This window comes from Theropithecus gelada, chromosome 4 (assembly GCF_003255815.1).
Source record: "Theropithecus gelada isolate Dixy chromosome 4, Tgel_1.0, whole genome shotgun sequence".
NCBI lineage: Eukaryota > Metazoa > Chordata > Mammalia > Primates > Cercopithecidae > Theropithecus > Theropithecus gelada.
The window spans coordinates 142,116,675-142,131,809 of record NC_037671.1 but is presented as its reverse complement, the minus strand read 5'-3'; the positions used below and the strand labels follow the sequence as shown (position 1 = coordinate 142,131,809).

At 39.1% G+C, this 15,135-nt stretch overlaps 1 protein-coding gene across 2 annotated transcripts in view; it reads right to left on the bottom strand.

Annotated features, from left to right (window-relative positions):
* DCBLD1 (discoidin, CUB and LCCL domain containing 1) overlaps positions 1-15,135 on the bottom strand; it is an 86,632-nt gene that overhangs the window by 39,260 nt on the left and 32,237 nt on the right. For both annotated transcript variants that reach the window (XM_025382357.1, XM_025382356.1), the window contains exons 3-5: positions 10,230-10,364; positions 8,603-8,654; positions 4,419-4,491 (exon numbers count right to left, since the gene is read on the bottom strand). In XM_025382357.1, coding sequence (XP_025238142.1) covers positions 4,419-4,491; positions 8,603-8,654; positions 10,230-10,364 — 260 coding nt within the window. The remainder of the gene's footprint in view (positions 1-4,418; positions 4,492-8,602; positions 8,655-10,229; positions 10,365-15,135) is intronic.

The window sequence follows — 15,135 nt, the reverse complement described above, 5'->3', positions numbered from 1 at the left end:
GCCAGGATGGTCTCGATCTCCTGACCTTGTGATCCGCCCGTCTCGGCCTCCCAAAGTGCTGGGATTACAGGCTTGAGCCACCGCGCCCGGCCTAAGATGTACTCTTTAATAAGAATGCAGCTTGCATTGTTATCTTTCCTGAATTTTCTGTATATTTTTCCTGAATTTTCTTTCATTAAAAAGCTTTCTTATCATCAGTTTGGACTCCTGGGTCCAAACAAAAGTTGGACCTTCAGATGAACATTGTAGATCAATCTGTATTTTCACAAATCAGGTTCTAATTTGCCATTAAAGCAAGATATTATATGGAGGGCAGAAAATACTTTAAAACTTTAAGTACAGTTTAATATTTTTTGGTTGTGTAATTTAATAAAATATAAATTATTTTTCTTTTTCCAGCAAATTCTGCCCAGCTGGTTGTAGAGACGCTCTGCTCTACAGAGCAGAATGTACATAGACTAAGTACATATGCTAGGTAATATGTACCCGTGTACATAGGCTAGGTAATACGGCTTTCCAATATTTACATTTCAGTGAGACTTAGACTTCAAAATAGCTAAAAAATAAAGACATAAATTGTACCATCTCTTCAAAAGGGAATTTTCAAAAGTCAGGTTCAATAAATGTGAATTTTAAAAATCAATACCAGCCAGGCACGGTGGCTCACGCCTGTAATCCCAGCACTTTGGGAGGCCGAGGCAGGCAGATCACAAGGTCAGGAGATCGAGACCATCCTGGCTAACATGGTGAAACCCCGTCTCTACTAAAAATACAAAAAATTAACTGGGCATGGTGGCGGACGCCTGTAGTCCCAGCTACTGGGGAGACCAAGGCAGGAGAATGACGTGAACCCAGGAGGTGGAGTGCGCAGTGAGCCAAGATCACACCACTGCACTCCAGCCTGGGCGACAGAGCTAGACTCCGTCTCAAAAAACAAACAAACAAACAAACAAAAAATACAACGAGCTTCCCTAATGAATTTTACTTGATACTAAGACATTCAGCTATCCCTGACAAATGGTTTTAATTAGTAAATTATCTTAAACAAAATATACTTAAACAGAATAATGTAAATGTAACAATTCTTTAGGAAAGGGAATGCAATGGCCAGCTGAAGAGAATACCTGCATGGCTCAGGCAATTGGAGGTGGATGGCATCATCTACAATAAACATCTCTGAAGCTCACTAAGCCATAAATGATGGCCAAATAGATCAGTGTGAACTAAGGCTAAACAACTTTCAAGCAACTATCAAATCATCCCAGCATTTTCTTAACTCTTCCTTTAGGAAAAATCAACTTGTATTAAAATAGTGTTGACAATGTTTTAAAAGGAAGTGTAACAAAAAAGTAAACATTTTAGATTGCATTTAATAAAACATGAACCAAAACCAGTAAGGTAGAATAAAGCACATGTGTAAAAATGTTGGTGGAATGGTAGCAAAATGTTAAATTATCAAATATATGCCTCTTTCCATAATATGAGTTATTTCTGTGCTGTTATAGTCCTAATTACCATATCAACAATGTTTTCTTCATAAAACGTGTATTCTTTATAGAGATGTTGGAAACAATAAAAAAAAAAATTCACTCATGTTGTCACTACCCAGAGATAATCACTTGCCATTATGATGTATTTCCTTCTGGCTTTTTCTGGGTGTGTACAAGAGGCCCAGTTTCTCCCCTTCTCCTCCTAAACTGCAGCGCACTACATGTTTACTGTCTCTATTTTACAGTACTTCTTGAACATTCTGGGGAGAGGAGAACTGCTGAAACAAATTAATTAAGTGATGTGTTCTGCTTAAAAACAGATGGTTTAGTTAGCAGGCTGGGGAGAAGGTGCCAAAAGAAAAACTGTTCTGGGGGCAGGTGAGGCAGATTGTAAGAGAAGCCCATATTCCTTCACTGGCATTGGAAACATACACCAATTTGGATGCCTAAATTTGTCAGTAGGAGACAGAACTACCTAATCTCAAAAATTCAAAAAGGCCTTTAAAGTTTCCCCCTCACACCTCCTGACAGACCACCCCTGTCTCTACTCCACAGCAGCCTTCCCACACAAAGACAGTCTATCCCTGACAAATGGTTTTAACATCTACACCTGACATTTCCAGTGACTAGGAAATCACTGTTTCTCGAGACAGCCTATCCCATTTTGCATTGTTCAATTATTCCTTATATGCAGCTGAAATTGGCATCCCTATAACTTTTATCCATTGATTCCAGTTCTGTCTTTTGGAGTAACACAGAATAAGCCAATACCTTTTCTACAATAGCTCTGTAAGACAATATATTCTTCCCTGAGACAGGGTACCTACTTCTTCAACAGCTCCTCTAGTTATTTATTTTACATATTCTGTTATCCTGACCTACAGGATATGCTTTGATGTTGCAAAATTCTTCTGAAACGACTTGCTACAACTGAATACATTTCCCAAGATGAAGGCACTGTGGAGGCAGACTCCAAGATAACCCCCATTGACCCCCACTCCCTGTATCCCATCTTGTGGGATTCCTCTGAATCCCCCTGAGTGTGGATGGGAGCTGAGATTTTCTTCTAAGTCTATAAGAATATGGCAAAAGTGAGGGGATACCATTCCCATGATAACATCATATAAGAGTGTAATCTATCTTGCTAGGAGATGCCTTTGCTCAAAGACTCTCCCTTGTTTGCTTTGAGGATGCAAGTGGCCACGTTGGGAAGGTCTACATGGCAAGAACTGAGGATGGCCTCCAGGCAAAATCCAGGAAGAAACCGAGGCCCTCAATCCAATAATCCACAAGTAACTGAATGCTGTCAACACCACATGAGCTTAGAAGCAGATCCTTCCCCAGTTGAGCCTCCAATGAGATTGCAGCCCCAGCTGACACGTTTGTTGCACCCTTCTAAGACCCTGAAGCAGAGAACCCAGCTAAACCATGCCCAGTCTCCTAACCCACAGAAAATGAGATAATAAATATGTGCCACTTTAAGCCTCTAAGTTTATGGTAATATTATTATGCAGCAATAAGTATCTAATACATCCATGACATTGACATATACAAAAAGGCACTAATCCGAGTTCTTCGAAGAGAGTAGCTTTCGAAACACAAAATTTCCTTCCAGATAAAATCATTCTAAAAGCAAACAGTGCAAAATCAGTTGGTGAGTCAAACAGAAAACCTGTTTGCCAGCACTTAAGGATCATGTACTCCCATCTACCATGCAGGAAATCATTTACCTGTTATGCTAAAAAATATAGCTCTGTCAGGAGGTAAGATAAACATCCACAGTAAGAAAAAACTATGCTATTTCTCTTACTGTACATAATTCTTACATTTCTTGCATAGAACAGGAAAATAATAAATAAAACTTTCTTTTGCTGGGAAAAAAATGTCAACTTTTTATTTCTCTTAATTCCCTGTAGTCACTTAAGAATCCTTTGAGCCAAGTAAACCTTCAAACTGAAATAGTGTAAAACATTTTAAGAGTCAATTTGTAGGTCAAATAAGTATTCTGTGTCAATCTTGTAAATAAAAATATGGAAAAGTGGAACTAAAGGCAAAGTAACAACAAAATCTGCTGTTCAGAGGATCAGAATATGCTAAAAGAGAAAATTACAGTCAAACTTTTCCCCCACACCACAGAGGATTTATCAATCACCTGGAACAAGTAGATAAAGGTTATTTTCCCACAGGCATAAAAATACACGTTAATAACTTTAAGAACAGTTTCACAACCATAGGTTTTTGCTATAGATTTCTAATAACTTAAGGCACTTCTCAAAAGCTAGGCTATAAACCCAACTACTTCAAATAGCAATGTAAATTTTTAAATAAATCAGATACTAGATTTCCAGGACAGAAATCTGTAAATAGAAACAAGTGGAGGATTATGTATCTGAGATAGGACATGCAGGAACAATGTATTACTACATAACCCAGGCAGTCTTCCTGGACATAAGAACTTGGTTTGCAAAGAGAGAGGGGAATAAGAGCAGGGTGGATGGCTTCATTGGCCTCAGACACAATGTCACTATTCTATGATGTGAATATTCATGTCCTTTGCTCTATTACAGGTTGGAATGTTAAAGAAATAAACATTCCAACATACACATACAGTTGGAATGTTAAAGAAATAAACCATAACAAAAAGGATGCAAATCCATAACCTCTTACAAAAAGTGGATGGGATAATACTCTCAGATGGTAAAGGTTTGTTTTTCATTTCATTTATAATAAGCTTAGCTGGAAATGCTAGAAATAGGAATGAATGCATGGGTAACCTTGGTTTTTATACTTATTTCATTTATTCTCAGACAAGAGAGACTCATGCATCTATCTAGAGTTTGTTTTTGACTTTACTCAGTAATTAATTTACTCAGAGTAAAGCACTTACTCCTTTTAATTCATTCTCTGCCATTACCCTCAATTACTTACATCTCTATATCCATCTACCATATTCCCAGAAATGTCTCCTGCTACGTCTCTACAACCAGCTGGGCAGAATTTGCTGGAAAAAGAAAAATAAATAATTTATATTTTATTAAATTACACACAACCAAAAAATATTAACCTGTACTTAAAGTTTTAAAGTACTTTCTGCCCTCCATATAATATCTTGCATTAATGGCAAATTAGAAACCTGATCTGTGAAAATACAGATTGATCTACAATGTTCATCTGAAGGCAACTTTTACACAATAATTTCTTGTTTTATATAAGGATTCATCATAAAGTCTATTAAACAATGAGCTTCCCTAATGCATTTTACTTGATTCTAAGACGTCCAACAAATATTTTTCAGAAACAGAAACATTTCTAAACATTATATATAGTATAATCTTGTTTCTATAAGAAATGTTTAAAATATGTAACAATTTTGTTTTCTTTTTTTTTTTTTTTTTTTTTGAGACGGAGTCTCGCGCTGTGTCACCCAGGCTGGAGTGCAGTGGCGCGATCTCGGCTCACTGCAAGCTCCGCCTCCCAGGTTCAGGCCATTCTCCTGCCTCAGCCTCCGAGTAGCTGGGACTACAGGCGCCCGCCACCACGCCCGGCTAGTTTTTTGTATTTTTAGTAGAGACGGGGTTTCACCATGTTAGCCAGGATGGTCTCGATCTCCTGACCTCATGATCCGCCCGCCTCGGCCTCCCAAAGTGCTGGGATTACAGGCTTGAGCCACCGCGCCCGGCCTACAATTTTGTTTTCTATGGATAAAAAAGACAAAGAAGAATATCCCTAGATTCTCTCTGGCAGTAAGATTGTAAGGAGCTTTCACTTTCCATGTTATATATACTGTAATATTGCCATTATATTAGTACAGTCTGATAGAAATATAATGGGAGCCACACACACAAATTTAAATATTCAAGTAGTCATATTTTTAAAAAGTAAAAAGAAACATGCAAAATTAATAATATATTCTATTTAATCCAGCATGTTCAAATTTTATCATTTCTACATGTAATAAACAGAAATAAACACCAGTAAGATATTTTCTCTTTTTTTGATTTAACTTCCAAAATCTGGGGTGCATTTTATACAACACACCTCAATTTGCACTCACCACAGTTCAAGAGTTCATTAGCCACCTGTGGCTAGTGGCTACCACATTAGATGGTCTGGTCCACATTAGTTATGAAATACTTTTGCAATCAGAAAAAAAGTATATATTTTAAAATTAGGATTCCAAGGCTGGCGCACTGGCCCACGCCTGTAATCTCAGCACTTTGGGAGGCCAAGGCGGGTGGATAACCTGAGGTCAGGAGTTCAAGACCAGACTGGCCAACATGGTGAAACCCCGTTTCTACTAAAAATACAGAAAAACTAGCCGGTGTGGTGGCAGATGCTTGTAATCCCAGCTGCTTGGGAGGCTGAGGCAGAAGAATCACTTGAACCTGGGAGGCGGAGTTTGCAGTGAGACCAGATCACACCACTGTACTCTAGCCTGGGGACCAAGAGCAAAACTCAGTCTCAAAAAAAAAAAAAATTAGGATTCAATTTACTTAACAGTCATTTTTCAAGAAACTTTCCAGAAATATGTCATAGCATGTGGTGCAGCCGAAGGGTGTCAGTGCTAGGAGCAGAGAGGCCCAGTCTCCGGCACTACCTAGCAAGCAGTGGGACCCTGATACTGCATATAATCTCTCTTAGATTGTTTCTTCATCTCTAGTCCCTTCAAGTGTCAACATATCAACAAGATATGAAGAAAGTTATAAACATCTATAAAAAACACACAAAAAGGAAGCCAAAGTATTATAAGAATGTTGTCAGCTTTGAAGATGCATGCCATGTGCCCTTACTTCTATATATATACCACTTTACATAATGTTTACTTGGTTTGTTTAAAAAGAGTGTACCAGCCCAAACAGATTCCAGAACAGAAGTTGTTTTTATTTCATTTCCTCTCAGTGTCCTCTTGCTGACTTGGCAAATTATATATGTAACAAGTAATTATCAAAACTATCCAAATAAATATTCCATAATTTTTTCCCATTGACCTTTCGGAGTCCCTGCATTGCAGCAGTACTCGTGGAATTAAGAAATAAAAATAGTGAGAATTCCCATTACAGGGTAACAATTCCCTAGAGCCAATTCCCTTAGAATCAGCTGTATTTCAGAATTCAGAATTTCTTGGCTTCTAGAAAAGTGAAACAGTTCTAATGATGTATATGATGTAATACGCTGGTGGGGTCTGCAGACATTAATAAAAAACATTAAAAAACTTGTGTCAAATGCCTTAATAGTCATATTAAATAACATATGTAAAGATTAAATGGTCTCATGTTAACCTAGTCCAATTTGGCTGTCAAACTAATTTAAGGTCACAGTAATCAACAATCACCACCAAATGAGTCACAAAAGGCTTTCAAAACTTTCTACACTTCATAATTACAGATGAGCGCTTGTGGACCTGTATTAGTCACCAGGCCTTTTCTTTAATCTAAATACTAAAAAATGGCTGGGCTAAAGCTGAGATGTCTGGCACCATAATGCCACCTTGTAAGCTTGGATATATTCCCTTTCTTTAGGAGAACAGGAAATGACCATTTGATACCCAGAGGCCCTATCACCAGCTGGGACTGTAGAGGTAGAGCTAGAATAGATAATATTGGCATATGTGTATACTGGATGAACAGTAACTTTAAAAGCAACATTTAATTATTGCTCATTTTCATTATTCCCCCTATTAGACTTAATATTAGTTAACACTAGAGTTGTTTCTGCACATAAAATCATCTCATTCATTAGAATGTCCAAATGTCTGAGATAGGACTATGGGCTCTTAAGCCTGACTCCCTGGCTACACTTATGAGGCATGTAGCCCTCAGCAAGTCTTAATTGGTTTGTACCTTGTTTTTTAGGATGTAACAGAACCTTCCTTGCAGACATGTTGAAATGTTCACAAGAGCTACTTACTCTGTGCTAAGTGCAGAGAGCTATACTGGGCACTAGGAAAGCACTCTAGAGAGTCACAGGTGGGGGCCATGCTTCACACCTGTAATTCCAGCACTTTGGGAAGCTGAGTCCAGAAGTCAGAGATCAGCTTGGACAATATAGAAAGACACCCATTTCTTAAAAAATTTAAAAATCAGCCAGCTATGATGGTGCACACCTGTTGTCCCAGCCACTTGGGAGGCTGAGGCAGAAGCATACTTTGAGCCCTGGAGTTTGAGGCTGTAGGGAGCTATAATTGTACCACTGCACTCCAGCCTGGGCAAGAGAGCAAGACCCTGTCTTGGAAAAAAAAAAAAGTCAAAGTTTTTCTTAGTGTTGTTGACAATGATCTCTAGACAGTGGTTCTCCACTGGGGGCGATTCTGCCCACCATGACACATTTGGCAACGTCTGGAGACATTCTTGGTTATCACAACTGACATCTAGGACACAGAGGCCAGGGATGCTGCTAAATATCTAACAATGCGCAGGACAGCCCTGCAATATAAAGAATTATCTGACGCAAAATATCAACAGTGCCAAGGCTAAGAAATTCTGCTTTAGACTGTTTTACTTGATAGATAAGGAAATGTGCATCAAAGTGGCTAAGTAGTTTTTCAGGTTAAAGCTGGGTTGAGAATTTTCATCTTCTTATTTGCAGTAGGTTTTTCTCTAGTGGTAAAGACAAAATGCGCCTCCTCCCAAATGAAAGAATTGTAAAAGTCACTCCCAAATACCAGCCAGGAAAAAAAAATACAGTCTAGACTCAGTAATGATTCCCTGGCCCTATAGTGGAACTCAGGGGTCAGCAAACTATGGCCTGTGGACCAAATCCACCCTACTGATGTTTTTGTAAATACAGTTTTACTGAAACACAGCATGTCTGTTAGTGAATACATTGTCTGTGGCTGCTTTTTTTTTTGCTATAACAGCAACAGAGATTATATGAATAAATGCAACAGAGATTGTATGGCCTGGAAAACCTGAAATATTTATTATCTACCCCTTGACAGAAAATGTTTGCTGACTTCCTGCTATATAAGAAACTGTTTCAAATATTCCTCATTAGTTACAACATGAATGGTTAAAAAGAGCTTTAAGTACAAATGTATCTGGTTTAATGTGAAGGAAAACAAAATGTTCAGCAATACACAACTACGGCAACACAGTTAGGATACCTATATTTACCTGTATTCTGTCTTCAAATAATGGCTAGCTCGTTCCAAACACGTTATTAAATCTGTCATAAAGATAATTGCAATAGAATGAATAAAAACTAGGACACTCATGCTGCAAAGCTTTCTTTTAAAATAAAAGAGAGTTTTGAAAAAGCATTTATTCACTACATAGTTATCAGAATTTTCCTTTTAAAAATAAATACCGAGAATCACCATCTCCAGTATTTAATGAGTTCCTTTCATTTCTTTTTTCTGCCACCAATGATAGTTTTCCAACACAATCATCTAGTAAATGATAGCAGAATCTATAGCCAACAGGAAAAAAAACAACAACGCTCTTTAGTTGCTACCCACTATAGGCCTACAAAGACCGTATGTATAATGTCCCCTGGCAGGAAGAAAACAATTTCAAAAGCCCAACAGAGTTCATAGAGAAGGTTCCCACAAACATTTTAATTCAATAATTTAGCCAGTGGCATCTGGTGACAGAGAAGCAGACCTTTACCAAGAAAACCTCTAGCATGTAAGCTTTCATCAACCAGGACCGAGCATTTTAAAAAAGAAGGTGCTCTCTGGAGTAATTTACAGAATGAAACAAATATTCAGCAATAGAGGCTAAGATACAGTGGATCTCGATGCATTTAGATCAACATAGTATGGTTTCCAAAATATTCCACACTTACTGTAATAGTTCTTTGGGGGCAGTATATGGTGAACACTGGCCATGCAGACATCTGCTGTGATTAGTCAGAGCTGACTGGCTAAGAGGAAAATGAATGGCACACCTCATTCCCAGAGCCTTTCTGCCAGAGAAGACTGAGAGCAGAAACCTCTATGACCATAGGCAGACATGGTATGGGCTGCACAGTAATTACTCTGAAGCACAAGAGCCCAGGACAGGAGCCCATGCTTCTCTCTCTCACCAGTGTTCGTGTTTCCCTTCCCTTCTCTCCCATACAAGTTTCAGCTTTACAGTTATTACACTGTGTGACACTGACTTCCTCATCCTGCACACACTGTGCATGCCTCCTGTGCAGGTGTACTGGTGTGTGTTGGGGAGGGGCTCACTGGTGAAAAGGCTTGCCTCTGAGCTAGGAAGGAGGTTGGGGGAGGGCTCCAGAGAATAGTGAGGAGAGAAGATCAGGAGGGGAACACAAAGGTGTGCTACGTAAGGTTTTTAGGAAAAATGAGATGAATTCTATCCCATATAAGTCAACTGATCAATCAAACATGCTAATAAGCTTGTCCAACCCATGCCCCTTGGGTCACATGCAGCCCAGGATGGCCTTGGATGCAGCCCAACACAAATTCCTAAAGTTTCTTAAAACATAATTATAAAATTTTTTGCAATTTTTTTTTTTTAGCTCATCAGCTATTGTTAGTGTATTTTATGTGTGGTCCCAAGACAATTCTTCTTCTTCTAATGTGGCCCAGGGAAGCCAAAAGATTGGACACCCCTGTGCTACAACATGATTCAGTTCAGACCTAACCATTTACAAAGATACAATGTTCCTCTTCTCCCTCATATCTTAATTCTGCATCCCAGACCACAATTATGTCCAGGGATGGTGATAAGTAGCAAGAGGAATTCTTACACAGATAAGGTTTAGACATATGTGTTGATTCTTCCGTTATACCTGGATGGTCGCTACTCGCATAGGTGAGCAAAAAACCCCGGCCAGAAATATGGGATCCACTCTCAAAGCGGACGGTGACTTCACTTGTGTTCAACAGGAGTTCTCTGGGAACAGTCATACTTCCACAGTATGGACCTAAAAACAAAGCACACTTGTGGCACATTTCAAAATTTATACCAGCACAAATGATTAGTATATGGCATTTTTTTTTCCTTTAAAGGCCAAATTTACTAGACAATACATATGTATGATTATAATCTTTACCAACTGAAATTTAGCTTGACGCCCGGACTCATAATTTCTGACTGACTGTGAACTAAGCCAAGGGGAAAGTGACTTACTCTAGACAAGCAATAGGCTGGAACTAGTTAACTGTGAGCAACCCAAGAGATAGGTTTTGGTTTTTGTAAAAAGACAAAGGTTAAACACATTAGGTAGTAAAGAAAATTTTATTACAAAAACGTTATTTTAGGGGCCTCCTAAATTTGCTCAAATAAACTAAAAAAAAATCTTTTTTTTTCAGGGAAGTTTTAAAGTTAAAAGACTTGGCAAAGCATGGTAAGAATTTTATCAACATGCAGCATACACATTGATATTTCCTTTACAGTAACTTCTGGTTAACCGCCCAATTCATTTTGATTTATAAAACGTATACAAAAGCAGAATAACTTCTAAAGCGTTTTGAAATATTATAGTACAAATTATACAATTAAGGGTATAACGTTTCTAAAATAAGTTTCTTGAAAAGCAATAGGAACTCAATGAACTTTCAAAGGGCAAAATTACACTTGGAGCTTAAAATAACAAAAACTCTTCCTAAGACTACGCAAACTAAAGTTCAGCTTTTACATTGTCATTTTGAAAGTAACATATGTAGGACAATCTCTATGAAACAGGGATTAGCAAACAAACTCTGAAGAGAGGTATTATTTATTAACTTCTCTCAAAACAGTATGGAAATAGCGGCAACAACAATCATGATCAAGGAAGAAGAATAAAAGAAAAAGACAGCTCCAAGTCAATATGAATAAAACCTGGGTTATATTGACCAGAACCAATAGGGACAAAACTGCTTGATATGGTTTTGCTGTGTCCCCACCCAAATCTCATCTTGAATTCCCATGTGTTGTGGGAGGGACCTGGTGGGAGGTAATTGAATCATGGGGGAAGGTGTTTCACGTGCTGCTCTCATGATAGTGAATAAGTCTCATGAGATCTGATAGTTTTTAAAAAAGGAGGTCCCCTGCAGAAGCTCATTTCTCATCTGCCACCATGTGAGACGTGCCTTTTGCCTTCCACCATGATTTGAGGCTTCCCTAGCCATGTGGGACTGTAAGTCCAATTAAACCTTTCTTTTGTAAATTGCCCAGTCTCAAGTATGTCTTTATCAGCAGCACGAAAACAGACTAATACAGTTAAGTTGGTGCCAGTAGAGTGGGGCGCTGCTGAAAAGATACCCAAAGATGTGGAAGTGACTTTGGAACTGGGTTAACAGGCAGAGGTTGGAACAGTTGGAGGACTAAGAAGACGGGAAAATGTGGAACTTCCTAGAGGTCTGTTGAATGGCTTTGCCCAAAATGCTGACAGCAATATGGACAATAATGCCCAGGCTGAGGTGGTGTCAGATGGAAATGAAGAACTTGTTGGGAACTGGAGCAAAGGTGACTCTTGTTCTGTTTTAGCAAAGAGACTGGTGGCATTTTGACCCCGCCCTAGAGATTTGTGTAACTTTGAACTTGACAGAGATGATTTAGGGTATCATGTGGAAAACATTTCTAAATAGGAAAGCATTCATGAGGTAACTTGGGTGCTGTTAAAGGCATTCAGTTTTATAAGGGAAGCAGAGCATAAAAGTTCAGAAAATTTGCAACCTGACAGTGCAATAGAAAAGAAAATCCCATTTTCTGAGGAGCAATTCAAGCCAGCTGCAGAAATTTACATAAGTAATGAAGAACCCAAATGTTAATCCCCAAGACAATGAGGAAAATGTCTCCAGGGCATGTCAGAGGTCTTCAGGGCAACCTTTCCCATCACAGACCCAGAGACCTAGGAGAAAAAGTGGTTTCCTGGACCAGGCCTAGGGTCCCTGTGCTGTGTGCAGCCTAGAACTTGGTGTCTTGTGTCTCAGCTGCTCCAGCTATGGCTGGAAGGGGACAACGCAGAACTCGGGCCACGACTTCAGAGGGTGCAAGCCCCAAGCTTTGGCAGCTTCCGTGTGGTGTTGAGCTTGTGGGTGCATGGAAATCAAGAATTGGGGTTTGGGAACCTCCACCTAGATTTCAGAAGACATATGGAAATGCCTGGATGCCCAGGCAGATGTTTGCTGCAGGGGCCCTCATAGAGAACCTCTGCTTGGGTAGTGCAGAAGGGAAATGTGGGGTCAGAGCCCCCACACAGAGTACCTACTGGGGCACCATCCAGTGGAGCTGTGAGAAGGGGGCCACCAGACCCCAGAATGGTAGATCTATTGCACCGGAAAAAGCTGCAGACACTCAACACCAGCCTGTGAAAGCACTGGGGAGGGAGGCTGCACCCTGCAAAGCCACAAGGGCAGAGCTGCCCAAGCATGGGAACACCTCTTGCCTCAGCGTGACCTGCATGTGAGACATGGAGTCAAAGGAGATCATTTTGGAGCTTTTAAGATTTGACTGCCCCACTGGATTTCAGACTTGCATGGGGCCTGCAGCCCCTTTGTTTTGGCTAATTTATCCCATTTGGAATGGCTGTGTTTACCTAATGCCAGTTTTCAAATCACATTTTTTGTATTAACCCACTAATACACCCCTCCCCAAATGGTGATGATGATAGTAATCTCTCCTTACATTTCTATGAGTTCTAATGAAAATGCCATTGAGTTCTAATGAAAATGCATTCCAATGAGTTCTAATGAAAATGCCAGTTCCCCCAATGTATCTAGGAAGTAACTAACTTGCTTTTGATTTTACAGGCTCATAGGCAGAAGGGACTTGCCTTGTCTCAGATGAGATTTGGACTGCAGACTTTTGAGTTAATGCTGAAATGAGTTAAGACTTTGGGGGACTGTTGGGAAGGCATAATTGGTTCTGAAATATGAGGACATAAGACTTGGGAGAGGCCAGGGTCAAAATGATATGGTTTGGGTGTCCCCACCCAAATCTCAGCTTGAATTCCCATGTGTTGTGGGAGGGTCCTGGTGGGAGGTAACTGAATCATGGAGGAAGGTCTTTCCCATGCTGTTCTCACGAAAGCGAATAAGTCTCACGAGATCTGATGGTTTTTAAAAAAGGAGTTCCTCTGCACAAGCTCTTTTCTCTTGTCTGCCACCAGGTGAGACGTGCCTTTTGCCTTCCACGATTTGAGGCTTCCCCAGCCACGTGGAACTGTAAGTTCAATTAAACCTTTCTTTTGTAAATTGCCCAGTCTCAAGTATGTCTTTATCAGCAGCATGAAAATGGACTAATACACTTGCTAAAGAGTCAGAAGATCATTACACAACTAAGCATTGCCCTCCTGGTATAAAGGATCCAATTTCTCTCTGTTCCAAGTTTCACATTCTGAAGATATGATAGAATAAGAAAGAAATGCTATATGCTTGACCTCACATGCCAAATTTCTAGCATTTCCTATTACTAAATTATAGTGAAATCTAAATAAAAACGTTCACTTCCCTTTAGAAGCATTCATCATATGTAATTACTTACATGAGTTAATACTTTCAAATTACTTAGAATAGTACCTAGCACATAGTAAGAGTTATATGTGCTTATTAAATAAATGAATATATTAAAAAATAAGTAATACCTATTTTCTCTTTAGACTATGTTCCATAGTACAAGGAACTTTTATATCCATCCCTTTATCTCCAACAGACTGTATAGTACCTGGCAGGTGACAGCCTCCCAAAAACTGTTTGAATTGAATAGAAATGCTCTTTTTACAACAGTTTCTAAAAGCCAAATTCAACTAACAGATTCGTAAAATATTTTTAATCTTGTCACTTTGAAATACTATGCAGAAGTCAGGAAGAGAAGTGTAAAGAAGCAAGAAAAAAAAAATTCGTGTAATGAATAATATGGATTTTTATAAACTTTAGTCTTGCTCACAAGCACAGCAGATAGGCAATTCAGACTAAATAAGTAGAATGATAAACATTTTTGCAAAGTTAAGGTGAGTCAGACAGCTATACTTGACTTTTCCAACTTACTCTGTTTGTTTTAGATATGTTTGAAATTCCTCTGTTCTTTGCACAGATATGAGGGGTGAAGATACTTGCTTTGTAAACCTAAGGATGAATATTATGAACTGTAACTTGTTGCTTTTAATAAGTTAGAATATTTTCAAATCACATTTTTTATATTAACCCACTAATACACCCCTCCCCAAATGGTGATGATGATAGTAATCTCTCCTTACATTTCCATAGCATTCCAATGAGTTCTAATGAAAACTGTAGGTGGCCAGGTACGGTGGCTCATGCCTGTAATCCCAGCACTCTGGGAGGCCAAGGTGGGCGGAGTCAGGAGATCAGGAGTTCAAGACCAGCCTGGTTAACATGGTAAAACCCCATCTTTACTAAAAATACAAAAAAATATTAGCCGAGCATGGTGGTGGGTGCCTGTAATCCCAGCTACTCTGGAGGCTGAAGCAGGAGAATTGCTTGAAACTGGGGGGGGTGGAGGTTGCAGTGAGCCACAATCCCACCACTGCAGTCTAGTTTGGGTGACAGAGCAAGACTGCATCTCAAAAAAAAAAAAAAAACCCACAAAACACAAACTGTAAGGTAAGCAAGTCTAAATTGATTATCAGCGAGAACTTGTTTAGATTTTTTTTTTTTTTTTAGATTTCAGGAAACAGTTGAAAGGAAAAGTTGCAAAAAGTATACATATTTTACACAAATAAGAGTGTATACCACCACACTAAGTTGTGC